Here is a 27,835-nt window from a genome sequence, read left to right as displayed (position 1 = left end):
ATGCCAGAACAGCCGGTTTTCAAGGCACACTGTGGCCCTTTTGATGCCCCGGAGGGCTGAAGGTGCTAAATAGCTCTGCCAGACCCACTTTGCAGAGCGCTTGGGTTCAGCTCCAAGAAAACGAGTTTCTTTTTATGGCACCTTTAAACCACCCGCTTGATACTGGTGCAGGCATCGCAGAGTGTGTCTGTATCTGTGAGGAATAACTGAGGTCAGCAGAGCCACAAGAGCCAGGGATGGGCCAGGTTTCACACTGAAGTTTCTCTCTCTCATTTTTTTTTGAAATAACCCCATTTGGGCCTCTAAAGAAAACAAAACAAAATCCCTCTAGTGCTGGATGTTTGGCTGCTGGAAATCAGCTCCTCCTTCCTGAAAAGAAGGGAAGTGGGGCAGGGATTCCTGGTACAAATCAATAGCCACATTTGTTCATCTCCTCTGTCCCTCCTGGACTTTGAATATCTGGGCCAAGGACCTCGAGAGCAAATCTTGAAGAGTAGTAAAAAGCACTTGAGTCAGCTGAGAGTCCTTGAAGCATCGTTTATTGATGCTCCACCATGAGATTTCCCTGGCGAGAGTTGCTGTCATTAAAACAGGCGATTAGCAAATTAGACTAACGTGTGCTCAATGAACAGCGAGGACCAGGGACCCCCCTGAGCCTGCTGAGCAGCACGTGGGGATCCAGGGATCCTCTCCGCTTCCCCAGGCTGCCCTGTGCCAGGGGCAGCCGCTCGCTAGCTCTGCATGAAGAGGTGGAAGTTGGTCCTGGTGAACTCCTGGTGGATGCTGTCGAGTAACTTGTCCGAGTCCTGTGGGACATCTGAGAGGATCGGCTGCCCTGGGAGGAAGCTCTGCTCTGGGGTGTAGGTGAATGTGAAGGAGCTGGAGTAGATGAGCCCATCGTCCCTGATCAGCAGGAGCGGGACGGTGATGGGATATCGCAGCCACCTCCAGTCACTGCCAAAGGCAGAGACGTCGGGGACGACGCACACCAGGGATTTGGGGCTCCTGGGAATGGCACAGGGGAGGAGAATGAGCATTAATCTAGGAGGAGCCTCCATGCAGCCCTGCACACAGCAACGAGGTCTGGTGCATCACCTGGACTTGGCTTTGGGGCTTGGGGAGCCCTTGGCTGGTCTCAGCCCCTTCCTGGTGTTTTGGTCTTCCCTGCTGGTTGCTCACCCAGTTGCTACCCTCTGAGGCCCCTCTGCCTCCTCCAGCCACCACTGTTGGTGACCACAGCTCTATGGAGGCCTGTCCCCACCAGGAGCAACCCCCGCTCCCAGAGCCACCAGCACAGCCTGCAAGCGCTGCCACCCCCAGCCTGTCCCCAAACCCGGCTTTGGTTCATGGGCTGCTTTCCAGCCACCGCTTCCAGTTTACCTGAACATCGTCTCTGCTTCCACATCTCCAAACCAGACCTTCAGGTGCGTGTGGAAATACTCGCCCTGCACCTCCAGCATGGCCACGTCCCCACCGCCCGTCAGCTGCGATCAGCAGAGCGTCACGGGGGTGGCACGCGTGGCCTGTGGTCCGGGGCGCCAGGATGCTCCCGGGATGCCCTGGGATGCCCTGGGATGTGGTCCCTGCCTACCTGCAGGGCGGTGATGAGCGGGACGGGGCTGACGGGCTCGCGGGCGCAGGCCAGGCTCTCGCTGAACGTGTACTCTACCGTCTCGGTGCCGATGATGGTCCAGCACGAGCCATCGTTCAGCAGCTCCCGGTTGGCTTCCTTGGGGCAGGGGGAGGCCTGCAGGGCCCCCAGCGGATTGCAGTGGGGCCAGCAGAGCTGGCAGCCCGGACGCCTGGGCCCTGCCCCGGCACCTTGCTTGCAGCAGTAACTCTTGCCAAGCCCCCTGAGCTCCTCGGTGGCAAAGCGCCCCCAGAAACAGGGAGGGTGGAGGTTGATGGATGGTTGCAGTGGCTCTTAGCTTAATTTGGAGGCCATTTCTCTCTACAGGAGACCTCCTCCCTCTGGGAAACACGCTGGCCAGAGAGCAGGGGGAGCAGAGCGCGCCCATACCTGGAACTGGATCACCTTCTCCGTGGAGAGGCACAGGTACATGCGGTCGGAGCCCTGCAGCTGGAAGGCGCACTTGTGCAGCTGCGAGATGGGCTCGTCCACGTCCAGCATGGCACACTGCTTGCTCACCTTGCGGATGATCTGCCGGGCGGGCGGCTCAGCGGGACCGGCAGCGCCGCGGGACCTCTCCGGGAACGGAGGGGATCCCGCCGTGGACGGGGCCGCAGCACGGGGCTTACCAGGGGAGGCAGCGTGACGCCGCTGGCCGTGCAGATGAGCTGCACCACGGAGCCGTAGCGCACATAGCCCTCCCTGAGCGGGAAGTCGCTGCGGGCGCAGCGCTCGTCGGCTGTGCCCGTCGCGGGCAGAGAGGCCGCGTTAGCGCCCGGGGCTCCGGGCCGGCTCCGCAGCGGGCGCTGAGGGCGGCTCCGGGCCCGGGGCCGGCACGGAGCAGCCCCACGAGGCTCCTTACCCAGGTGCAGGGTGAAGGCTGCCCACTGCCTGGCGCTGGCGACGAAGGCTCCCCCCTCGACGGACAGGTAGCGGGTGCTGACGGTCTGGGAGCGCAGGCGGTTGAAGAGCGACACTTTGGAGCCCGAGGAGATGCACACTGCGGGCGGCAGGAGGGCTGCGTCAGCGTGTGCCGGGGCGGCTCGCGCGGGGCCTGCGCTGCGCCCCACACGGTGGAGTGCCGGGGAGAAGTCACCGTTATGGGCAGAGCCACCGCTAAAGGCACTCGCGCTTCCCCAGCGGGTTCTGCTCGCGTAGGAGCCAGCCAGGCGGGAGGTGAAGCCTGAGGGGGAGAGACTGCGCGGCCGTCGGGGCCTTATCCGTCGTGGTGGGGGAAGAGACACCAGTGCATCCATGCATGTTCTTCCAAGGGAGTTCGGATTGCTCAAATCCAGCCCCACGAGATCCCACCCAGCGTGAAGACAGGCACCCCGGGAAGGATAAGCGGCACCCGCGCACTGTCCCGCGTGCCCGGCCGCCCCTACGCACGGTCTGTGTTCTTCAGTGACTGCTTCTTCTGCGAGGGCTTGGAGATGACTTTAATGAGTTTGCTGTGGAAGGTGCCGATCTCCTGCCCGTTGCTGAAGAAGAGCTTGAGGACCAGGCGGAAATGCTTGCGCTTGTCTGTGTCCGAGATGTAGAGCGCCTTGGCGCAGCCGAAGCCCTGCAGCAGAGAAACCTTGGGAAGGGAGGCCGTGGCGCCCAGCCTAGGAGCTCAGCTTGTCCCAGAGCGTCCCCAGCGCGCAGGAGCCGGCTGAGGAAAACCTTCATCTTCCACCTGCAGCCATGACCTTCCTCCCGGCACGGTGCGAGGGATCCGCGCGCGTCCCGCGGGGCCGCAGGTCCCGCCAGCGCGGAGCCGCCGGCCGGAGCCACCCCGCGGGGACATAATGGCTCTCATTCAACAAGGCCCCGGTTCACGGGAAGGGGGAAACCATCAGAGCTGTTATTACAGGTGCGAGGAAGAGCTGGGGGATCGGCAGAGGCCTTATTTACACAGGGGGCAGAGAATTCCTCACGGCAGTGAATGTTCACACGTGATTTATCCCGCGGAACATGAGAAGTCGCCCTGGGCTTGCGGCTCCGCAGCCGTCGCGGCTCTCGCGGGCGAGAGGGCTGCCCTAGTGGTAACGGAGGCTCTGCAAACAAAGGCCCTTTCTGCAGCGCTCCTGGCCCGGCTCAGCCCCCGCGCTCTTCAGAGCCCTGCGACGACGCTTTTTAATTTCTTTCCTCTATCAAAAGATGCCAAATCTCTGCTCCCACTCTTGGAGGTTGGGGTGGGTTGGTGTTTTCTTTAGCTGTTTATCTGCCACTGAAAGGGCAGCTTTCATTTTGCGATAAGCGGCCCCGCGGTTTGCGGGGAGAAGGGGACAGGCTGGGGAGGCTGTGTGGGTTTTGGCCGCTCGCCCACCACGGGGGCTGCGGACCTGAGAAGATGGTGGTGAAGAAAGACGGGCTTCTTTGCCAGCCTGGGGCTCGTCTGCCCCCACGTGCCACGGGTTTGTGCCAGGGAAGAAACCCAACATCCCCAGGAGGACAGTGAGGAGCAAGAGCATCCTCTGGTATGGAGCTGATAGGGACAAATACGCAGAGGGCTTCAAGCAAGTGGAGCTGATGTGGGTGCCCATCACGGGTGCCCTAGGTGGGTGCTGGGGCAGAGCCACCCCAGGGTAACTGCAGGTGACACAGGAATCAGGGTCCTTAGGATCTGCTGAGTCTGGCCAACATTAGCCAAGATGCTGCCCCCGCTGCCCCTCGAGCACTGGGAGCTGTGTCCATGTCGCAGTGGGCCACGACCCCCGCAGCAGCTCAGGCAGCGGGGTGGCCCTCACTGCGGATGTCCCCACCAGGGTGAGTGACTCATGCACCCAATAAGAGTTGGCTGCGGGGGCTGGCTGGGGATGGCACTGGCCGGTCGTCCTGCCCTGCGTCCCTTCCAGGTGCTGTCTCTGTCCCTCCCCGCATCAGCGTTGGTCCCCAAAATGCGGCATTTCTAAGAGCTGCTGCCGAGGATGCTCCGTGGAGCTAGCATTCCTGCCCAGACACGGGAGCAGCGGGAAGGTGAGTGAGGCTGTGGTGGGGACAAGGGAACCGGCACACAGAGCTGCGCCGTGGGGCAGCCTTACCCTCGCGTCCGCCTGCTCCTCGAAGGTGAGTTTCTGCGTCTCCGCCAGGCTGCTGCCCATGCTGTCCAGCCCCATGTACCCGCACACCCGCGAGCCGTCCTCTCCCACGGCCCTGGCTACTGGAAACGGGGGGGACATGGGATTAGGAAAAGCAAAGCAGCAGGATAACCACTTAACTTTCCTCTTTGGAGGGTTGAGATCCTTTCTCTGGGGGACAGAGGAGGGGCCCAGGCTGCCACCGAGTACCTACCTTTGATCTGCTCCTGCTTTAACTTCCATCCTGGCCCGGACAGATAAACACAGGGTGGGGGGCAGAAGAACCTGGAAAAGCCCAAGGACAGTTTGTGACTGTACTTAAAAACCCAGAGAAGGCGCTTTAGAGATGGGGCAGCACGGATTGACCAGCGGTGCTGAGACCAGAGACCTCCACCTGCAGCAAAGCTGCCCCCTCCCAGGTATGTGGCCATGCATGGACTAGGGGGCAAATATCAGCCCAGCCAGCGGCTTGTGTTTAGGTGCCACTAAAGCAGCTGGGAGAGCCCCGGCCGGGCCCGGGCTGCCAGCGCGAGCGGAGCAGCCGCAGGAGGGGCAGCGCCAGCGACGCCGCTTTGCTGCAGCGCCCGCGGCTGCGGGGAGCCCGGGGGCTGCCCCGGCCCCGCACCAGCCCGAGCGGCGCCGAGGGCCTCCCCGGCAGCGGGAACCGGCCCCGCTGCTGCTCCGGCCTGGAATGTGGCGCCTTCGGCAGCCCGGGAACAGAGGCCACATTCACGGCCAGCTCTGGAGCCCAGTGCAAATAAATCTATAGCCAACGTTTTGGAAACATATTTTTCTGTGTTTTATTTGGGTTTCCACTGTCTTTGCACTCGTGTGAATGGTGCAAATTCATCGTCTTGTGATGCCCTGTAAAGTGCTAGCCCTGGAAACACCCCTGCAGGGTGGTTTGGTTTTTCTGGGCCCTTAAAGAGCTGCCATAGGGGGTCTTTTAAGCAAGTTATCTACGGCCTGGGACCTCAACCCCCACCATGAAGGAGACCCAGAGCCCTTAAGCGTTAACTAGGACCCCTGTGCTGATTTGCTCTTCTTTTTTTCAGACTTGGCATCTGCTTTCCATGCTCATCCTCCAAGTCCTACCCAAGACAGGGGGTCTCCCAGCCTTGGGGACCTGGAACCTTCGCTGAGATGACAAGAACCTCCTGGCTGGGAGACCGGGTCTGAAATAAAATCTTTGCCCAGTGCCCATCATACTGGGAGGGAAGCTGGATGTGAGTATGGACCTTGAGGATAACTGGAGCCAGCTTAGTGCTGTCCTTCTGGGGGTGTTTGCATCTGGATGCAGTTAAGCCCTAGAGGTAGAGCTCATCTCCTCCTAACTTCTCCCTACTCAGTAATAACAGAAGGTTATTTTTATCACAAAGGTTAATGGAGAATTAATTATATTGCAGTGGCATGGTCTGACGTTCCTGCCCAGGAATAGTAATTTGCGAGCTTTGAATTGACCAGAAGAACCTCAAGGTGTTCTTGCAATTTTGGGAAGTATTTTCAAAAATAGCTTTTTGGAGACCCTGGACGCTGATGGAAATGTCCCAGCCAGTGATGTGGTCTATCAGGTTTTAAGACAAGATTTCCAGAGCAGTAGTAACACTAGCCTTTCCTCTTCGGAGCCTTCATAATCCCATTCTTAAGGGATAATATTTTAATGTTTTCTTCACTTTTATTATTTTACTTCATCTTCTCTCTCTTCTCAAGTACTTTAAGGGAGAACTCTAACCCCAGGTAAAGCCTTACTTGGATCAATGCAGGGGAGAGTTTATATGTTATGTCAGGTTATACGTTATTAAATTCATGCAGCCTGAAAGACAGATTGGGATGCAAAGAGGTCACAGGTAGATGGAAAGGGGTTATGTTAAGTCATTTGTCTTATCAGATTAGATTAGAGAAATCTAGTGAGGTGAAAATTGAACATTAGGTATTTGCTTTTGGAAGTGGCCTTCTAAACACAGAGCTACCTAAGAGGCTGCAGAGTCTCCTACCGTTTCTCATTGCCATACGACTTCTGTGCGACTTTTGCATGCAGTATCAGGACCGTCCGGTCCGCCGGCAGCTGCAGGTACCTCCGCACGCCGTCCCGAAGCAGGTCAGCTTGGTACGGGTTGGATCTGAAAAACAGCCGTCCCGTAGCACTAGTAACATCAACCCTGGGCTCCACGTCGTGATAACGAGGTCACAGGAGCAGTCTGGACACTACTCATTGAATCATGCAGCTAGATAAAGAATAACACCCAGAGAAAAATTAAGATAACTTTGAGACAACCCTTTCTGTGCCACTTGTGTCTTGCTGCCTGTTGGTAACGGGGCTCTCCATTTCTGCCTTGTGTGCCACGTCAGAGACGGAGCTCCACCAAAGCCGGGTTTCCAGCTGGTGCCAGTGTCACCCAGAGCATTACCTGCTGCTCTGCGTCTGATAAAATGGATGTTTTATGGTGACAGCAAGCCCGTTTCTGACCGGAGACCATGACCTGCAGAGCATGAATTGCAACTGTGCCCAGCTCCATTGCTCCCAGCACCAGAGCCTCCACCAGCCCATTCTGCCTGAGGCACTCCAGGATCACCTGGAAAGCTGAGGTTGGATCTATTCCCTCTGATCTGTCATTGTGGGGCAGGGAGATGCCTGCTTCCCAGCTTGGTGCTTGTGGCCACCAGCTTGTTTCCCACCACCGAGGCAGTGGCAGCTACTTCACCTTGCTGAAAAGTTTAATTTCAATCTGTTTTATTAATGGTTTATAACCTGCACAGCCACAGGTAGCCAGTAGGAAAATTATCTGATGCTTTTTCATAACAGCAGTGGAGGAGCAGGCCTGACTTTCCCTGGTGGGTCTCATCTTGCAGGAGTCCATGCAAAACGAGGAGCACCTCTTCAGGTCCTTGTCACCTCTCTGCTGCGGTGACACATGCCACATCCCGAGCACATGGCCCTAAGGGAGGGCTCAGCAATGGGCTCCCGTTTCCTCGAGCCCCAGCGCGCTCCTGGTGCCTGTCCGCACGGCTTGGCTTCCTCCTGGGAACCTTCCCCATTGCCGGGGCCAGGTGGGAAGAGCCTTGCAGCAAGGCGAGGCAGCGCAGGGAGTGTCCAGGTGCAGAGAGCCAAAACCTGTGGATTGCGGCCCCGGCGCGAGGCCGGCCCGGGCTTGCGCGGCTCTCGCTGCGCTATCAGCCAGACGTAACCCCAGAGGCCCGGGCACAGCGCGCCGGGGAGCCCGCTGGAGCAATTATGCACATGCTATTTGCTGCTTAAAGCTGGGCTGTGCATGCCAGAGGCAGGTAAACAGACCCTAGCGCTTCAGATGTGATGTTTAGATGGGTTAACTATAATGACTACTTAGAAACTTTTTTTTTCTCCCCCCTGTCCTTTCTCCACAGCCATTACTTTCCAAATTTAGGGGCTAAGTTGTCGCGGTGACGCACTTCTGAACAGTGCTCACCATTCTGACTGTGGAGGCGACCACCCAGCATCCGTCATCTGGTTTAAATTTACCTCCAGAAAGTCAAAGGACTATTGCTAGAGGAGCTCAATATACCTCCTTGGCTCCTTCTGGCACCTACAGGCTGTTCGGAGTTACAGGGAATTATTCACTCCTCCTGACATTTATTATATTGAATTATTAAAATGCTTTGATTGTAGTGCAGTGTTAGTTCAGTGTCGTGTTAGCAGCGCTGCCCGGGCCAGGCGCTCCGAGCTGGGGCTAAAAGCCTCCTTTTCAGAGGCCGGAGTCTCGGGTGGGACTCAAATGCTTTTGCACAAAGTTAGGTATTATGTGGAAGCGAAGCAGGAGAGCGGGACAGGGGGAGGCATGGCCTCACCGCTGCGTTTAGCCCATCCCTGCAAGCCCCTTCTCCCTCCTTAGGCTGCCGTGGCTGCATCCAAGGGCCTTTTGGTGCAGTATTTTCAGATACAATCCAGAAGTGGGTGCAAGGGCAGCCTGAGCTGCTGCTTCTGGGTGGCTCTGTCGCAAAGGCAGAGATGTGACAGCATCACCCAGCACCAGGGCACCCTGCGGGCACTTGCCACCCTTTGCTCCCCACCTAAGCAGCCCCTTTGGGGTTTCTCAAGCCCTGCAGCTCAACGGGGACCTGCTGCCACAGAGCGGATTGTTCTTCCCTGCCTATGGAAACCCAACGGCCTCATCATGAATACCCGTTTTAGGGGCCTGAGTGATGTTTTGTGTGGCACAGGGCAGTGAATGCCCACAGTGCTCCCAGGTATGGAGTCACTGCAATGTTTATGCAAAAGGAAAAGCCATTAGAAATCACAGAAATGAGCAGCCTGCAGTTTCTGGCTTCCCTGCTTTTTCAATACCTCCTTTAATCCAGACCAACCCAATCCACAAGCTCTTGTATATGTACGGGTATTTATAAATCCTGTATTTTTGTCACTGCACACACAAGTGAAATTCAGCCTTTGCTGAGCTCGGGGGATTTATCGACCACACCAACAGCAAACACCAGCCTGGGACAGGAAGTGCGAAAAATGTGCCCCCCTGGGCTCCATAGGGAACACCGGCCAGCCGGGCTCGCTCTTCCCAGGGGATGTTCCCTATTGCTCCTGGATCGCCCCAGCAGCACTCTTGGAAAAGCCGGATACCACAGCACTGTCTTCACTGCTGGACAAATGCAAACATAGTCTGTGGTGTTCTGCAATCTCCCTTCCACATCCCTCGTGTAGCACTGATGTTAGTGTGAAGTGGGAGGAAAGAGAGACTAATGCAGACAAGTCCTTCCTGCCACCAGCACGGACTGGGGGACGGTCTGTTGGGCCGAGTCCGGGAGCTGTGACTGGGCGCCTGTGGCTCCCACAGGGGCCATTGCTGATTCCCTGGAGCCCTCAGCCCCCGGAGCCCTTCACACTCTGCTCTGTGACTGCTCCAAACGCTCTTGTGGACGTTCCCTCTAAGGTTTCCTGAACCCCGCGGGTTGCTGTAGCTCAAACTGAAGGATGCTCTGAGCTTAGACTGTCTTTCCCAGGACCTGGTGAGTTAGAGGGTTCCCAGTGCTCTGCCCCAGCAGCTGATGGGGAGGGAAAAAAGAGGCGAAAAAAAGAGAAAAGCCCCCAAAGCCTCTCCCGGGCTGCTTGAGCCGGGACTATCCCGCCTGCGGAGCGCGGCGCCTTCCGCGGCTGCAGCCGCCACCCGCGCGGACACGCGGAGGCACCGGCGCGGACACGGCGCGGGGGGACCGACCCAGGGTGCCCCCCCGCCCCGCTCCCCGCGCGGGCCGCCCATCCCCGTGGCGGCGGGGCGAGCCCCGCGGCGCCGCCTCCTCCCCTCCCGCCTCCCGCCGCCCCGTTAAATGCGGCGCCGGGGCCGCGCTACGGAGCAGCCCCGCGGCCCCCGACAGCCCCGCGCCCGCCCTACCTGGCCCAGCAGCGCGGCGGGGAGCGGCTCCGCGGGCGGCCCGGGTGAGTGAGGGGCTCGGCGGGCGCCGTCGCACCTGCGGGACGGGAGGGAGGTGAGAGGGGGCAGCCCCCGCGCTGGGGTTCCCCGGCACCCGCGAGCGCAGAAAGCGACGGCAGGGAGGGAACGTGCAGCTTTTGGCCCACGGGTTTGCCCCGAGGGTGTGGGCTCCTTCCCCTTGATGTGTCCCTCATCTCAGATCAGGATTGCGGGGCCATCGCTGTCACCCTGGGCGCCGCGGTCCCCAGTGGAAACGCGCAGCCCCACGGGACAGCATTGAGCCTTCAAGGAGGCTGCCAGCCCTTTCCAGCTGCTGCAACGGCCCCGCTTGCAACCTGCGTGGTCATTCCCGGTCAGCTCTCGGACAAGTTCCTACCAATATAATCGAGCAGCTGTTTTAGCAGAGGAGAATAAGGTCTGATGCTCTTGGGTGAAGCACAGTGAGCCCTACAAAGTCTAGATTGTGTGAGGTGATAAGCTTAGACTGTGTCTTAAGTCTGTTATGTGCTATCTCTGCACTACTGGAAAATTGGGTCTGTGCATACTCATAAATATGTTTGCATAAGCAATCGCCCACCTTTGGCTTATAATCCTAAGCATTTCACAGGAAAAGAAATAGCTGTGGGCACATTTGGCACACACAATATTATGCGGGAAACTTGTTTGGAAAGTCAGACTATTCTGCGCCCATCGCGTTTGTGCTAACATGCAGCCACCCCAGCTGGAGTTAAGCAGATACTTGCTGTGATGGTGTGTGCTCTGCTGCTGCTTTCCCCTCGCCTGCTGGCTGGCACGAGGACTCCCCCCTGCATCTCGCCTGTGATACTTGCCACCAGGACATGGCAATATGAACAGCTGAGTTAACTCCAGGGAGAAATTTGGCCTCAGCTGAAATACAAATTCCCATCTGGAAGGCAAGCAAGCGATCTTGGTATTTATAGCCAAACGACACTTTGCATCTAAGCAGGCGGGATATTACTGCATCCAACTGGAAAAAGCTGTTGTTCATTTTTGTGGGAGCTGCATTTTTTCCTGAAGAATTACAAAGACTTGCATGGGATCAGTGCTCAGATGGGCTCAGGAGCTACCTTTGCCGGCAGCAAGCACTTAGCCAACAAGTCAGCCTATTGTAGGCAATTTGCGGTCGCAGAAGATGTTTGGGCTCTGATTGCTCAAAACACAGTATTTCCTGTGAGGTTGGCAGTAGGGGTTAAAGGTTTTCAGGAGACGCTTTCGTTTGAGCATTTTAAAGTTTCCAATAGGGGCCCCTTTGTTAGCCTGCCGAGCAGTGCGCCTGCCTTGTTAAAAATCAGCGCTCATAAAATGCCATTTACCAACGCTCAATGAATAGGGCTGAAACATGTGGGGAGAGAGAGGTATGCAGTGTGTGCATCCACGTACACATGTGAATTACAGATGAACTCCACCGGGAGTGAGTAAATGGGACCTGGAAAAGAAAGCGCGACAGAAAAATGATTGAGTTGTACTCATAGAGCTACTTATGAGAAATGAGCGTTTGCCAAGGAAACGGTCCCTTTGGTGCCAGATGTCACGCACGTGTCTCCTCCAGCCACGCCGGGAGTCTCAGTAGCTCCTAGGATTAGTTGTTAAGAGCAATTGTGTTTTCTCCGCTTTGGGACCAAACGGGTCGCTTGGGTTCGGTTGGCTGTAACGGAGCTGGAGCACCCGTAGTCCGAGCTGCCACAAGGGCTCCATTGAGAGGTCGGGCGCGGGAAGCCGCGCTGGCGCGTTCCCCTGCGCGCTGCGGGCTGGCAGGAGCTGCCCCGCTATAGATCCTGGCAGCACAGACGCAGCTTTAAGTATCGAGTAACACTTATAGCTGTTAGAAGGGTTCTGTTCCCTCTCCTGCCTTGGCCGAATGAGGAGGGTTTAAAAATAGCTCCCTTGAAGAGAAGGGTGTAGGCGTGTGCTCGGGAGGCTCTGCAGAAGCTCTTGCACAGCTGCGGCAGAGCTTCCCCCAGGGCACCCTGCCGGCTGCTCCGTCTGGGCCCGGGCACGAAGCTTTCCTGGATCTTGGGCGGCTCCATCCTTCCCAGCACTTTTTTTCTGGAGGCAGCATCCTTCTTCCCTGGCAAAATCCATCTTTGCCCATGTCCCTCTTCTGCCCAGACTGCTTCTTTGCCTTGCAAGCCCTTGCTTACATACAGGAGTCTGTCACTAACCTGGTCCCTCTGCTGTACATCAGAGGAAAATCCATAAGGACCAGCTCTAGCCCGTTGCAGAGAGGTGGCAGTAACTTGGTTTCTCTCCAAACTTCAGTCTTCCCATCATTTACCTGCATGATGCTGCTTTGCTTACTGACTGCCTAGATATAAGAATGAGAGTCCTCGGTTTGTAGTCTGTGGACCCCTCGGAGTCCATGGTTTTCAAAAGGAATCAGCAGAGGCAGGTCTAGTGTCAGCAGAATTAACCCACTACACCGAGACTCTCAGCTGGAGAATTATCAGGGTTCACAAACCAGAAAAAGGAAAGAATCTTCCCCTTGGATATTCACAACTCCTACACTTGAAGCTGCATTCAGGTGGCTTCCCCACAGTGCCATACTAAACATCCCCCTTGTTCTTCCCTTTTAAAGAATTTTGTTTTAGTTTTAGTAGTACCAGCTAGGAGTGACACAAAACATGAAACTGCCTTCAAATGCACAGAAGAAGTCTCATTCCTGTCCCTCCATTTTGTTCTTCTATATTTTCTCCCACCTAGGTAGATACATGGCCTCCTCCTGAGATGCAGATGGGACCAGCTTAGGTCCCAGTTCTGTCGCAGGCTTCCTGTGGTCTTGAGCAAGTTGCTTTGACTCTCTTAGCTTCTGGTTCCTCATCCCACACTGTGGGGACTCTTCTTGAAGAGCCTTATGGGACCTAAAAGACTGTGTGAAACAACCCCTGATTTCTCCTGGAAGTGAAGAGCTTGTAGCTGGCTTTAACGAGGACTGGGTGAACACAACGTAATTAGATGAGTTCAGCTACTTACGCAGATTGACTAAAAGGGCTAATTGCACACGTGCAACAATGGCCCTCAACTATGGGCCTCAAGTGCTGCTTCGAGGCCCTGGAGAGACCATGGGAGGAGGTTTCCATGGGGCATCCATGTGTGTGCTGAAGAGGCCAGGGTGACATTTTGCTGTTGAGGTGCAAGGTTGCCCAAGACACGTGCTCTTCATGCCCGGAAGCAAGGTCAGTCTGCTATGGTGCTGATAAGATGGCCCTTCTCCTGGGGGCTGAGGGCTTCCTGCCCCTGGGACAGCAGCTCTCCAGGGATGCTCTTGCCAGAAGGTTGTGGTGGAGTCTTCAAGACCAGCAGTTGCAGATGAACAGACCCCCAAAGTGGTGAGCCTTTAGTCATTGACACTGCTAGAAACTGGGGACCACCACACCTACATTCTGGTTATGTGAGAACCGTTTCCCTTGCTGCCTTTGGGATTCTCCATCTGAAAACTATCTAGAAAAAGAATTCAGTCTGTTTTTTTGCCTTGAAGTGGCCTGTAAAGTTTCTGCGTGCTTTTCTGCAGCAGTCAAGTGCTCATTTTCTGCTATTTCAATTATACTCTTAGCAGGATGTGTAGGTAAAGGGGGGAGGCACAAGAATATTCTGCTGGCATATATCCTTATGCCAACACTTTGAGTCACGTCTGCTGAGTGAGAAATATGATATAAAGATTTGGAGAAGGAGGTCAGGCAGCAAATTTATGATTGTGGGGCTAAATTAGCAGGCACTTTCTGTGGTTGTGCTGTGCAAGCTTGCTCAAGGTCAGCTGGGGATATTGGCTCAAGTGGATTCAGGAGAAGGATGTTCTGCAAGTGGCTATCAATCTCATTGCTTCTTGGAGAAACAGGATCTGCTGCATCAGGAGCTCAACTGACAAACTGCACCAACCTAGGAACTGATCTGGGTCATTTGCCCTTTGTGGCTGAACGTGCATATTTTTTGCAGGGAACGGGGAAAATGCACTCTAACACCTTCCTCCCAAATCAAGAACTTAGGCCATGGATTGTTGTCTCAGCTTCTGGGTGGCCCAGAGCTCTTTTACTCCAAAACTTGGAGTTTCTTGGCCCAGAAGCCTTGGCTCCTTCATGGGCTCCTTTGTAGATGGGCACTTGCTTTTTAAAGAGAGTCAGTAAAGTGGATTCTTCCTCCTCTTGAATTTCTTTTGAATTTTTATGACGGGTGATCAAAATCTACACAGTTGTGTTAAAATATTGGATAGAAGGCACTGAGATCAAATTGTTTGAAAATTGTAATTTCATTCAGGAAAGCTGCTTTATTAAGATGAAGTTGTTTCATTTACCTCTTATCTAATTTATCCCTTTTTTCACCTGTTCTTGTGGCATGCTGGTGCTTATGTTAGGTTCTGTTCTATTGTCTTTGTTTTGACACTATCAAAACAGAATATTTTAACAGCATAGAAACAACATGATGTCTTGTTACATCAGCAAAGTAGTTTGATGCTTCTAATATAATTTTCCCTTTCCACAGGGAGGGAAAATTATTAGAAATTCCGAACTTGTTGTTGCGGTATGGAGTGAAAACCACACTTGTGTCAGAATTTCACATAGGGTCACAATTCCTTTTTGTGGTGGTTTTCTTGGGGTGAGGTTGGTGCTCACCATCCCCTGAGCATTTGCAAAGGGTCAGTCAATGGCCTCTTGGGAGGTTCAGGGAGCACCTGACAACAGAGTGAGCACGTTCTTGGATATATCCCATGTCTGCAGAAGTTACTGCTAAAAACAGCCAGGAAGCCTAACTGAAGTCAGTGACTGGTGTTTGAGCTTAAAGAAAATCCACAAGCTCTCTTATCTTGTCTTCCCCTGCAATTTCTGATGCTCTCCCACAACAACTATGTTCCTGCATGTCCATGTGGTCCTTTCTGCCCCAGCAACCCAGACCTGATCAGAGCAGGTGAAATCAGGGCTCAATTTGCCTCTTCTCTAGTTTAGGGGAAAAGTGCAGCATAAAGTCTCCACCGAGATGGAGAGGAATGGAAAAGGAAGAGTGATGCTATATTCTTATATGGGGGCAGTCCCCTGACCATGCAGACATTACTTGACCATGTAGTATTTTCTTCTTCACTATATCTTTTCCACCTTGTAATGTGCAAGTGTTTGGGAAATTTATTCTTATCAGCTATTGTGTTGGTAGCCCAGGTAGAGTCTGTTTTGGTGTAGAGGCTGGCGAGACAAGAGGTTTTTGTCCTATTATGTTGCAGAGCACTGAGAGATATTTTAGGAATAGATCAGAAGCAAAGACCCCAAGTGGTAACATGGAAAACCTCTAAAAGGGAATGTTCTATCATTCCACCTAGCATTTCCCCTCCAAGAGGATTTCCTATGTCATCTCATAGTATAAGCCTGTTAGGACAGATACAAATTAATGAACAAAGTAAATTTAAAATATGCTATGAGACTGGCTTTTGTCATTCACCCTGAAACTGGACAGAAACTTGTTTTTCTGCCATCTTCCCTTCTCAGGCAACCTGTGCAGTGCAGAAAAATGCTCATGCACCGAAACAAGCTGCATAAACCAGGGAATTGGCCTTTTGCAGGGGAGCGGGTGGAGAAGCGAAAAGTCCCTTTAGCATCCAGCAAAGTTTTCCTGCTACGGTCCTGCTGCTCACTGGATTTGAAGCCCTTATGTGCTGTTCGAGAATGCAGCCTTTGCTTTAAACAGAGTGTCCTTCCAGGTGGCTCTTGGCCCAGAAAAGCTACTGCAGAGTTGTAATCGGAGAGTACTGCGATGTCCTGGAAATAGTCTGCTCTTGTTCTCCCACACGTGTGTTTTGGAAGAACGAAGACCAGCCCCTAAAAGAAACGGAGGGAGGTAGTTTTATCCTCTGCCTTGCCCTTGGGCTGGAAGCTCACTCCGTTTCTCTGGCCTTGGCATGCTTGTTTGCATTCCCTGAAGCTTTCCTGCTCCAAAAACTGCACAGCTGTCCTTATTCTCATGATCTGCAGCTTGTCACCCAGATAATCTGGAGGTCCAGTCTTGAGACACCAGTGCTTGATTGATTGCAGCGTCAGTGCTGCCTGTAAAATGGTCCCAAGGATGCTCCCACAGGTGGATTGGGTGCTTGTGGACAGCAGGATGGTTAGCCTGGATTGCATCACTGTTCCTCTTCTGGGACAATCCTAGGTCATTTACCCAACTTGCGAGCTGAGCATCTTCCAAATGTCTCTGCAATGTGCCAGAGGTCTCCTGGGGTTTCCACAGCAAAACCTGACATCAGCAGATGCCTCCAGCTAGGCATAATTTGCGCTGATCCTCGCTGATCCACAAGACTGGAGTAACTCACTTCTGTTAGCCTTTCTTGATCCTATACGTGCTTTTTGGGAAGACCATTTCTCTTGGGCATGGATCTGAAGGATCACTTGCTGTCTCATCAAGGACAAATGCAGATGTGCCTCTGTCCTACAGCCTGGGTCTTGCTGTCCTTCTGCCATCTTGGCAGGTTTTGAACACGAGCTTGGTTTTGAGCAGGGCAGTTGGTGTCCAGGTTGCAAGTCCATTTCAGAGTTTTTTGGCATTGCTCTTGAATAGCACTCGGGTGGTGCGCTGGGGCCTGCACAACCTGCCCGGTTGGCCCTCTGCAAAGAGAAGCCCTGCAGTGGGGTGTAGAGAAAAGCAGGGTCTGCAGAGCTGGACAGGCTGCGTGAGTCACAGGAACAGCGTGTCTAGGGCAGCTCCACTGCTGGCCGAGATTTTCAGGACAGAAATACGTGCTATTAGCTCCCAGCACACGTCGCCCCAGCGCTGCGTGTCCCTGCCGTGCTGGCCCGTGGTGCAGGGTGCCCTGGCATCCACATGTGTCTGTGCTCTAGGTCTGCTCATGCTCTGCAAGCTCAGTGCTCCAGGCCACGCCGGGTTAGCAGTGCGATCGGTCAGAGCTGTCCTGGCTGTATCGTGCTCCCTGCAATGCACAGTGAGTCCTTGACCTGGCTTCTTGCATGCTCTGAGCTAATGCTGCTGCTCCTGCAATGTGCTTCCAGTTTGCAATTTCCCAACCAAAGGGCTGAAGTCAGGCTACTTTTTGCCTTTTATAAAACTCTTGGCTAACAGCAGAGGTACCCAGCTGTACAGGATCGCAAACCAGGTTGCATCTGATTCCAAAACCATGGTCCGAAATCTGCTTTTCTCCTTGTGACACTACAGTCGGGGTATTTGCTAGGTTTGCAAATGCACTGCTGTCTCCTGAACCTTCTGCCTTCTCTTTCTGCAGCTACTTTATCCCCTCCCTCATTCAAAATAGTAAGTCCAGAAGGAGAACCCAGAGCAGATGGGCATCCCATCCTGATGAGCCCTGTCCCCTGCTCCCTGCCATGAGCTTCTGTTTTGGGCCGTCTCTAGGAGAAGACCCGGGTTCCCGACCTGCGCGGCTGAGTCACAAGGGGAATATTCAGAACATTTCTATTAACCTGTAGCCAGGAGAGAACTGCCAAGGAGGCTGCGCTGAAACCCAAAGCGGGTGTTTTTGCTGAGCCTCAGCACTTGGCAGAGAATCCAGACAGACATACGGAGGAGCAGAGAGGGAGGTGAGCGAGCCGGGGGGCAGCCCTAGGGGACGTGCATGGGGAAGGGGGCACCGGGGAGGGCAGGCTGACTTACCCGCTTGCCTCGGGAGATTCATCTCCAAGTCCTCCTTGTCTAGGATCACTGGGAGGTGGCGGGGGTCGTTGCTGACCTTTCTGTCCTGTAATTGTGGCTCTTTGTCATCCTCTTTGCCTCAAGTACCAACCACTTCCAGCAGTGAAAAGCAACACGCTGCCCTTCCCCTGTGTTGCTTAGGAAGGGCAGGGAATGGTCCAAGGCGCCTCTCTGCGCTGGAACCCCGTGTCAGCGGCTCCGGGCTGAGCCCATGGCCACATCTGTGCTCACCCCAGCTGAACCTCTCCCGCTTTATAGCCCCGCTTTATCTCAAGGTCTGCCGGCGCTCGGGCGGGCGCCGTGTTTGCCTTGCGCTGCAGCACCTGCCCGCCAGCCGCTTGCTTCCCACCCCGCTCCCTGCAGCTCGTGGCAGGGGCTGCCCTGGGGAGCAGGCAGCAGCCTGGATACTCTGGAGGAAGCCACCAAGCAGAGGATGGAGGAAGGGATGGCCCTGGGCCTTCAGCCTCTCACCAGGCTCCATCGCGTTGCCTGCTCTTGCATGGACACCCCGTCAAAGCCAGGGCCATTTCCTAGCCCAGGTTCTGCTGCCATGAGCAGCACAGCCTGCGTGACAGAGCCATTGTGGCATCCTCTCTCTAGGCAATGTGGCTCCCCTTAGCCACGGGGAGTGCGAAGGCATCTTCCAAAGTTAAAAATAGATCAGTTGTGAACTGCTTTTCTCCCGCTCGGCTCCTGGCCTGGGAGCTCATTCCTCTCTCCGGGCTGGCTTTGAGGCTCTCCGGATGCTGCGAGATGCGGGCTCCGTTCCAGCCTGCTATTGCAGCGAGGCTTGGAGAGCGGAGATCTGCAGAAATGTTTGAGATGGCATGACTGCCCCCAAAATATTTAGTGGTTAGCGAGTGCTTTCTTCTGAAAACAGGATTGCTGGAAAAAGAATCTGTTAAAAAACAATGGGGAAAACAATGAGGGAAAGGCATGGGGGTTCTCTGCTTTTCCTTTTGCACAGCTGTGAGAATGAAGGCACCCAAGTTCTCTAGGCCGCTGCTGGGGACAGCAAATCAAGAGTGACACCGGCACCAAGAACACTGCTCCTCCATACAGGAGGACTATCTGGCTTTGGCTTCAACCATTGCTTTTATTTGGACTTTTCCTGCTGGCTTTCAGCTGCCAGGAACCTTGTCTGTGGACAAGCTACATGACAGGGTGTGAGTAGGTTCTTAACCTTCCGCTGGCTAAGTTAAAGATAGGTGTTGAGCCTTGCATGTGGGTAGTGATACTGTGGATCCTGATTCCTTCCTGTAGCCCTTTTCTGACTTTCTGTCCATCTGAATTCTTCAGTGTCACTTCTCAGGGCTGAACACTGAAGCTGGAGACAATTTTAAGATGCAGCTGTGAAATCTCTTATCAGCATCCCTGCTATCAAATGCATTCTGCTCAGGGCTGCACATTATCACTTGGCAATTAAATGGAAACCCGGGTGATGAATTACAGCTGAGACCTCCCGGGGCTAAGCAAACATTGGCTGATAACTACCGATAAAACAAATTTCCAATGTACTTCTTAACAGCGCTGCTCTGCTGCCTGCTCCCGGGCACGGTGCTGCGTGTCTCCCGGGGGAAGCTGTGCTCACTGTGGAATTTCCCTGCAGCGTCCGAGATTTCTGATGGGAACAGAGCTGCAATCATCTCCCTTGACTGTAGGGAAGCAATCTATTCCCAGCTAGTTCATCACCAGGCTTGCGCACAGACCAGTGTCTCTAGAGACCTTCTCTTAAGGGGGCAAGATGCCCGTTTAACCTGACTGTCCCCCTCTGAGAGTGACTGCTTAGCAAGGAACTTTTCCTGGGTGTGAGCAGAGCAGGGCTGAGGGTGCTGCCAAGCTCTCGGTGCCATTCTTTGCACTGGGACAGTGACCTTGGGCGCACTGGTTCCTTTGCGCCTCATTCCAGCTCCTCAGGTTATGTGTCCCTGGAGCTGCCTCCTGCTCTTCCTAGCTGTGTGCCGGGTGCTGCGGTGCTCTTGGGGCTGCAGCACCCCTGGCTGTGTCTTCGGCGGGGGCTGCACAGCACCCAAGCTGCCCCCGGGCTCCTCGGGAGCCGGCGGGCTCGCCGCGAGGCCGGCGCGAGCACACAGCGCGCTCTGTGCGCGCAGGGCAGCGGGGCCAGGGCTGCGCTTGGGTTTCGCGGTGGATCAGGTTATTCCGGAGGTGCCTAGATAACGGCTCCTGCTTTGGCTCTCATCACACCAAGGCCTTATTGTTTAGCCGCTTGTGCTGTTTCTCCCTTCTTTTTCTAGGCTCGGATGTTGCAGGAGCGCTGGCACCTGCTCAGTCCCGGGTCATAGCACTTCCCCCCACCATCCCCAATAACTCGTGTCCCTCCAGGAGCCAGGCCAGGGTGGTGAGAGCCAAGGCAGGAAGGCAGAGATGGGCAGAGAGGGAGGGCAGTGACATGCTGAGGGTTTGGGTAACCAGTGTCAGTAACTTAACCCCCAAATCTGGGCACCAGCTTCACACATGTGAACTAATCACCCAGGTACAGAACATACCTCAGAAAAGCCACCCAAAAGGAAAGCACTGCAGAACGCTGGCAAAGACTGGTGGGTTGGCTCAAGGTCCTGCTTCCTCTGAAGAGGAAACGTTTGTGTGCCCTGTGCTTGTGGAGGCTTTTGCCTTCAACTCTCCAAAGGCAGATTGCAGGAAAAAAAAACAGAGTTTAAATTCATAGAGTTCTTTGGATTTTTTTTTTTCCAGTGACTTTCAAAGGACTTCTGAGCAACTTTTGCCTATGCTGGGGTTAGTATGGGGGCTTCCCTACCCAGTAGCCGGCTGGCACCCCTGCGGCCTGCCGAGCATCGGGAGCATTGGGAGCCGGCGCTCCCTGTTCCGGGTGCAGCTTTCCCACTCATCCTCTGGCAGAAGAGAGCAGCCGTGCAGCCAGTTAAAGAGCTTGGCCGGACATCAGATCCGCCTGGTTTGCAAGTGAAAATAAGGTTTGTCTGCTGGCCAGCTCCACCCAGAGCAGAAAATCAGACCAAGGTTTTTTTTTTTTTTTTTTTTTTCTTGGCAAACCAGCTTTTCTAATGAAATTTAGCTCTGCTGAGACTGCCAGTCCTTGAGCGGGAAAAGTTTCACGTGGGCACTGAGACGTTTGGGGAGCTAAACTGCTGCTCTGCTGCTGCTGCTGGCCCAGGTTTTCAGCCCTGCCCGGGGGCACCACATGTGGGTTTTCACCTGGAGGAGCTGCGAATGGGAGTCTGAGCCCTGGGGGACTTGTGTCACCCATGGGAATGCTCCTTGTTAGGTTTTTTCTTAGGGAAGAAGTGGATTGCTGACTTGTCCACCCCATTTCCACTCCTTCAATCACAAAGTGAGTGCTGGCGGGCAGTGGTCGCCATCAGCCCTGACTTCACTGTCTTCTCCCCACAGCAAGTTTCCCAAATCCCAGAAGCTGTGTGGTCTTGGATAGCAACGATGAAGCTCCTACCTATTGCTCCTCTCCTCCTGCTGGTCCTAACAACACTGGAAGCCAGGCCAAAACCTGCAGGTGAGCCCAGACCAAGGCAGTGGGAATGGGGTCGGAATTGCTTGGTGGGGTGATAGAAATGGGATAATAAAACCCTTGGAGAACAGCTTGTTGTATGAGGTGGGAGACCCAATGTTCACTCTCCATGACGGCACTGAATGGAGGAAGGAGTCGGGTATGTCTTGGACACCTCTGGAGCAACTGTGATTATGGCCTTTCCTGGACATATTCCCATGGGGACCCAAAGTGTTTGCTTACAGTTAGGGCCAAGGCTTGGGTACAGATAAGCCAATCAAAATATAGTCATTGGCACTGCACTTGCTAACACACTCCTGGCTCGCACTGGGAGTTACATCCAAGAGAGGCTCTTTGGATGAAGCTTCTCCATGTGCATGCCCTTAGCTGTGCTTTGCACTGTACCGTTGAATTAAAGGCTCTGCTTTTAGACAGCAGTGGACAAAATGCAGTAAAATCCAGGTGACACAGGAGTTGCAGGAGGAATACAAAAGTTGCCTGAACTCGTATTTTTCTGCTTGGCTCCTACAAGCTTGGGAGCCCACAAAGTGCAGGGGCTGGGGGCTCTCTCAGGAGCACGTTGCAGAGCACAGCACGGGGCACCTGGCTGGTTTATACTTGGGGCTACCCAAGCCCATCCTCTCCATGCCCCTTGCAGCCTTGGAGCAGCCCTCGAGCTGCCCCATGGCTCTGCTCCCAGTCCTCCTCCCTGCAGTGGCACGGGATGTTTGGGTGCTTGAATCGCCTCTTTGCTCCCACCCAGCCCTCAAGTGCAAGACGGGGCCCCTGGACATCGTCTTCGTGATCGACAGCTCCCGTAGCGTGCGTCCCTTCGAATTCGAGACCATGCGGCGCTTCATGATCGATATCATCGGCAGCCTGGACGTGGGACCCAACGCCACGCGCGTGGGGGTGATCCAGTACTCCAGCCAGGTGCAGAACATCTTCTCCCTCAAGACCTTCTTCAAGCGGGCGGATATGGAGAAGGCCATCAACAACATTGTGCCGCTGGCCCAGGGCACCATGACAGGACTGGCCATCCAGTACGCCATGAACGTGGCCTTCAGCACGGCGGAGGGCGCGCGCCCACCGCACAAGAAGATCCCCCGCGTCGCCATCATCGTGACAGACGGACGGCCCCAGGACCGTGTCAGTGAAGTGGCCGCTCAGGCTCGCGCCGCTGGCATTGAGATCTACGCCGTGGGCATCCAGCGGGCGGACATGAGCTCGCTGCGGGCCATGGCCTCGCCACCGCTGGAGGAGCACGTCTTCCTGGTGGAGTCCTTCGAGCTCATCCAGCAGTTTGGCAAGCAGTTCCAGGACAAGCTCTGTGGTAAGAGAGGCCTGGCATGGCCATGGGGAGGAGGGATGGACACTCGCTGTGCCTGCTGCTTGCCTCTGGAGCCTGGCACAGCAACAGGGCTGAAAAAATGATTTCTGGACAGGTGTTTATGTAGGCAACCAAGTATTTCTTTCCCGGAGGGGCACTGGCACTGCCAGGAGACACTGGAGCTTCAATGCTTGGGTTGCGGAGACAGGGCACATCCAGAGGCAGCCAGCGTGCCCACAGACACTGCAATGTCCTTGTGTCTTCCAGGGGCGGACCTGTGCATGGAGCGGGACCACGGCTGCCAGCACAGCTGCGTGAGCATCCCCGGCTCTTTCTACTGCGAGTGCAACCCGGGATACCGGCTTGACACGGACGGGAAGACGTGCTCTCGTAAAAACCCTCTTCTATTCCCGCTCCTAGGGAGGACTTGCACTTGCAGGTCTCGTGAAATTGAGCAAAGACCTCGCAAGGCCAGTGACAACCTGAGGTGCTCTGTTCCCTGGGTGTCTCAGCCTCTCATTTGTGCAACTGCTGAAAACAGTGCTCTGCACTAATGAGTTTTGTGCTTTTTGCCTGCTGGTTCAGCTGTGCTGTAGGAGCCTTTGCTGACAGCAGTGGGAAAGACCTGCAGAGCGGGCTACTGCCCTGCCAAATCCTGGTCACTTCCCTGTGCTGGGACACTGGGGACTTGCATGGATATGAAATGCTGTCTGTGATATGAGGTTACTCCTGGCACTGTGTCCTGGAGAACAAATATCCCAGCCACTGAAGGACACCATGTTTTGGCCCCACAGCTTTGTGTGCAAAGCTGAGCAGTCCCTGCTGTGGCTACCCCGGGGCCGGGTTTGCCCCAGGTGCCGGTGGCCGATTTGCCTCCTCCGGGGCTGGTGGCATCGGGGGCCGAGCAGGGAGTCTGATGGGGTGTCTGCTTCCCCCTGCAGCCATCGACGCGTGTGCGGATGGGAGGCACGGCTGTGAGCACCAGTGCATCAGTGCTCATGGGGTCTACTCGTGCCGCTGCCGCGCTGGGTACTACCTCAACCAGGACAAGACGACCTGCACGAGTAAGCGGCTGCCTCCCTTCCTGCTGCTTCTGCCCTTCTTCATCCTCTACTCACTTTTCCTCCGTTTCTCTCATCTCAACCCTTCACTTCCTGGCTTTAAGACCTTCTCTGGCCCTTGGCTGTGCAGAAAGCAAGGGCTAGGAGGTGTCTGGGTTTTGGTGTGGTGCTAGGAGTGATCATGAGTGCTGCTCCCGAGCGCTCTGACCCCACGCAATGGCCGGTCCACCGGTGATGCCAAAGTCCACGAGCTCGGGATACAGAGCAGCCCCTGACCATGCGTCTTCTTCTCCCACCAGTGATTGATTACTGCAGCTTCGGAAACCACAGCTGCCAGCACGAGTGCGTGAGTGTCCCCAACGGGCACCACTGCCGCTGCCGCAGCGGCTTCACGCTGCAGGCCGACAGCAAGTCGTGCAGGGGTGAGTCCCGTCTCAGCATCATGGTGACAGCGCTCAGCAGATACATTTATGTCCCCCTGGAGCCCTGGGGACAGGGGAAAGGGCTGACACACATTAGACATATTGTGGGATGCTCTTCCTCCAGCTGGACCCTAGTGTTGAGCCTTCCTGCTCCCCTCATCCGGGCTGCTGGGATCTGATCTCCCTGGCTGTTCTCCGGGCAGCGGAGCGAGGGTTGTCCATGGATCAGGCCAGCCCCACTCCCAGAAAAGGGGAGCGCTGCCTGCGGTGGGATCACCGCGGTCTTCCCAGCCTTGCCAGGGTGCCCGGGAGGGAGAGGTTTCTGCAGGCTTTTCCCAGGCTGTGCTGTCAGATGCAGATAACCACCCTCCTCGGGCTTGTTATTTCAGCCAATGACCTCTGCAATGGGGTGGACCACGGCTGTGAGTTTAAGTGCGTGAGCGCTGAGGGCTCCTACCACTGCATTTGCCCCGAGGGACAGCAGCTCCAAGCTGACGGCAAGACATGTAACAGTGAGTACAGGGACGCAGCGTGTGGCATCCTCAGTGTCCAACCTTCGGCACACGACTATTAGGCACCCAGCAGAGGCAGGGCTGGAGTGTGAACTGGACTGCATCTAAGTGGGAATTTGAGCTGTGTTGGAAAGAGGCAGAGAACCTGCTGGGCTTGGTGGAGAGCCCTGGCTGCTGGGTGGGGGCTGTAAGGGGCACTACACGGACAGGTGAGGCCCAGATGGAATGGGAGGTTTTGGGAAAGTTTCAGGACCAGGGGGACATGGGACAGAGACTTTCAGCAGATGCTGATGTTGGAGAGGAAGTCTTCAGGCTGAGATATCTAGACACTGTCCTGATTCCCAGCTTCAACCTAGCAGCAAATCCAGGGGACACATCCATACAGTGGCCCAGCAGGCCTGCCCCAGCCCTGTCCATCCTTGGCAGTGTCCTCTGGGTCTTGCTCAGCCTTTTCCTGTGCTTGCAGAGTGTGGGGCTGGACACGTCGACCTGGTCATGGTCATCGATGGTTCCAAGAGTGTCCGGCCCCAGAACTTTGAACTGGTGAAGCAGTTTGTGAACCGCATCGTGGATCTGCTGGACGTGTCCCCTCATGGCACGCAGGTGGGGCTGGTGCAGTATTCCAGCCGTGTGCGCACCGAGTTCCCTCTCAACAAGTACGCGACGGCAGACGAGATCAAGAAGGCAGTGATGAACGTGGAGTATATGGAGAAAGGCACCATGACAGGCCTTGCCCTCAAGCACATGGTGGAGCACAGCTTCTCCGAGCTGGAAGGCGCCCGGCCTCTTTCCCACAATGTGCCCAGAATTGGGCTGGTCTTCACGGACGGGCGTTCCCAGGATGATATCTCTGAATGGGCCAGGAGAGCAAAGGAATCAGGTATGGCAGGGACAGAGGGCTGAGGAAACTGCCTCTTCCCCAAAACCCCACTGTGTTAAAGGGGATGGCCTGGGCCTGAGCTCCCTGGGGAACCCCACATCCCTCATGAGAGCTGCTCCACGTTGCTCCTTCTGGCTGGCATGGGATTGCTTGGGGACAGGGCCAGCGGGTCCGCACTGTGCTGAGGAACCATCCCATCCTCCTGCACAGGGATCGTCATGTTTGCCGTTGGCGTTGGCAAGGCCGTGGAAGAGGAGCTACGAGCAATCGCCTCCGAGCCCGTGGAGCAGCACTTCTCCTACTCAGCAGATTTCACCACCATGACCCATCTCGTGGAGAACTTCAAGCTGAACATCTGCCCAGGTGGGTGCAGGCCCATGGCTCCCATCCCAGCTGCACCAGGCTAGCCCAGCCCTAAGTTGAAGTAAGGCATTCCCAACCCCTTCTTCCTCCCCTGGCAGCTTGCGTGGCTGTAACCAGCCTGTGTCCCATCCATTAATATTCTTACACTCATACTAGTGTCAAAGGAACAAGCAGTGCCACTAACTCTGACACTAGAGAGCTCACCCAGGACATACAGGACACCTGTGGCACAGTAAGGAGACCAGCACTGGCTGCCAGACTTTTGCTCTGATCATTAGGCCACCCTTCGCCTACTGAAGATGCAGGACATGAGGGTCATCAGGCAGGGCAAATTTTTGAAGCTGGACTAGTGCAATCCTAGAGTTTCCCTCTCTGGATCCTTAAGGCCATTGTGGCCATAGAGAGGTGGATCTTGGAAAAACCTGAAAGAGGAGAATGTAGAGCCAGGAGGTGCTTAATCCCAAAGAGATGGTGCAGGAGCAACAGCAGTGGCCATGGGGACAGGCCCACAGTGTGATGTGCCCGGCAGCTCCTGGGGCTGTTGAGATGTTCGGTGTCCCTGCAGCCTGCAGCAAATGGAGCTGCAGGGGGAATGCCCATGTGGGGGACTTGCTGGCTGGGCATCAGTGCCTGAGCTGGCTGGGATTTTGTTAGCTAAGCAGGGATCCAGCCTGAGGAACACAAACCATTTAGTAACACCTTAAAAAGAGGGAGAAAAGGGAAATTGATGAGTGTGAGAGGGAGGGGGAGAGCCCGGCGCGGGGTGCCCGGGATGCCGGGCGCTGGGAACGTGTCTCTGACAGCAGCTGCCCTTCCAGAGGAGGGCAAGGGGGAGATGGAGATCCGCAGCCCCTGCGAGTGCGAGGCGCTGGTGCAGTTCCAGACCAACACTGTGGCCATCCTGGAGAGCCTGACCGAGAGAAATATCCTTTGGGGCGATGCGTGAGCTCGCAGCAGGACAGAGCAGGTTCATCATCGCCAGGCGGTCTGGGAGGCGCAGGGGTGGCAGCGGGTGGGAAACAGATGTGATCACTGAGGTCTGTCCTGGCTAGTGGTGCTGGCAGAGCCGCGTCTACCCAGAAGTCTCCTTGGAGTTAGACAAAGGGATAAATGAGATCAAGGAGGATTTGGGCTCTTTCTGGGAAAATAAAAAGCCCTGGCGTGGTGTCTAATGTGCTAGCATGGACACCAAGTCCCCTCAGAGTTTGTGTGGTACCTCGAGGTGAGGACATCTCTGTGTGCGAGCGGGCAAGAGTGAGGCTCAAGCTGCTCTGAGTTGGGCAGATTAAGCCCAAGGTGACTCCTGGACCTGTCCTGGCTTACACAGGTTTCCTTAACACGCTCACTTGCTCAGATGTCGGCTAGACTCGAAGCCTTGGAAAAGCAGGTTGCCAACAAGAACTGATCCTCTCAGGAGGCCAGAAGAGCTCAGATGGGAGCAGGGCGGGAGCCATGTGGCATTGCTGTTGCTAGATTTTTGTAAACCATCATTCTTTGTTCTTGTATCACAAAATCCCAAGGGGACTCAGTGTATAAAAAAAAAAAAACCCTCAAAAGTCAAGCCAACCCCTGTTGCAAAGCAGCTGGGTCCAATCTTTGCTATTCCCTTGTTCTTCCCAACTGGCATTTGGGTGGGAGGTGGGGACAGGGGGGATGTGACTGTGTGGTCAGTTTGGACCATCAGAGAGGGGAGAGGATCCAGGGACGACCTGCTGGCACCAACCCGACCGCCAAGGCCCCCACATCGCTCTTCCCGCTGCTCTGCAAGAGGAAAAGGGGATGCTTGTCCTGGGAATCTCTGTGGCCTTCGCAGCTGCTGCGAAGCTGGGTCGGCGGGAAGCCGGAGCGTGCGGGAAGTTCCCGCTGTGCCGCTCATCTGTTCGGAGCAGGGAAAGGGCCCTGGCAGGGCACAGGGTCCCTGCAGAACTGCCTATCACCCCCCTTTCAGCAGAATTGCATCAGAATCAGTCCTTATCCCCTTTGATTTTTACCAAATAGCAAATGATAAT

The 27,835-nt window shown here is 55.3% G+C and overlaps 2 protein-coding genes across 2 annotated transcripts; one reads left to right on the top strand and one right to left on the bottom strand.

Moving 5' to 3' along the window:
• Positions 1-709: 709 nt before the first annotated feature.
• Positions 710-17,742, bottom strand: RBPJL (recombination signal binding protein for immunoglobulin kappa J region like). Its single transcript, XM_088523670.1, has 12 exons — positions 17,721-17,742; positions 10,065-10,140; positions 6,687-6,812; positions 4,907-4,977; positions 4,657-4,772; positions 3,020-3,194; positions 2,493-2,630; positions 2,260-2,369; positions 2,021-2,161; positions 1,592-1,747; positions 1,381-1,484; positions 710-1,005 (listed from the first exon to the last, which is right to left on the bottom strand). The coding sequence occupies exons 1-12, from the start codon at positions 17,740-17,742 to the stop codon at positions 732-734; spliced, it is 1,509 nt and encodes a 502-aa protein (XP_088379796.1). The 3' UTR covers positions 710-731.
• Positions 10,049-27,363, top strand: MATN4 (matrilin 4). Its single transcript, XM_088523671.1, has 11 exons — positions 10,049-10,108; positions 21,147-21,264; positions 22,022-22,591; positions 22,856-22,978; positions 23,530-23,652; positions 23,949-24,071; positions 24,461-24,583; positions 25,050-25,463; positions 25,674-25,826; positions 26,645-26,749; positions 27,173-27,363. The coding sequence occupies exons 2-11, from the start codon at positions 21,192-21,194 to the stop codon at positions 27,229-27,231; spliced, it is 1,866 nt and encodes a 621-aa protein (XP_088379797.1). The 5' UTR covers positions 10,049-10,108; positions 21,147-21,191; the 3' UTR covers positions 27,232-27,363.
• The last annotated feature ends 472 nt before the right edge of the window (positions 27,364-27,835 follow it).

The sequence above is a fragment of the Tinamus guttatus genome, unplaced genomic scaffold, assembly GCF_059628265.1.
Source record: "Tinamus guttatus ecotype Peru unplaced genomic scaffold, ASM5962826v1 Tinamus_guttatus_pri_ptg000194l, whole genome shotgun sequence".
Taxonomy (NCBI): Eukaryota; Metazoa; Chordata; class Aves; order Tinamiformes; family Tinamidae; genus Tinamus; species Tinamus guttatus.
The sequence above is the reverse complement of the archived record's forward strand: the minus strand, read 5'-3'. Positions and strand labels throughout refer to the sequence as shown.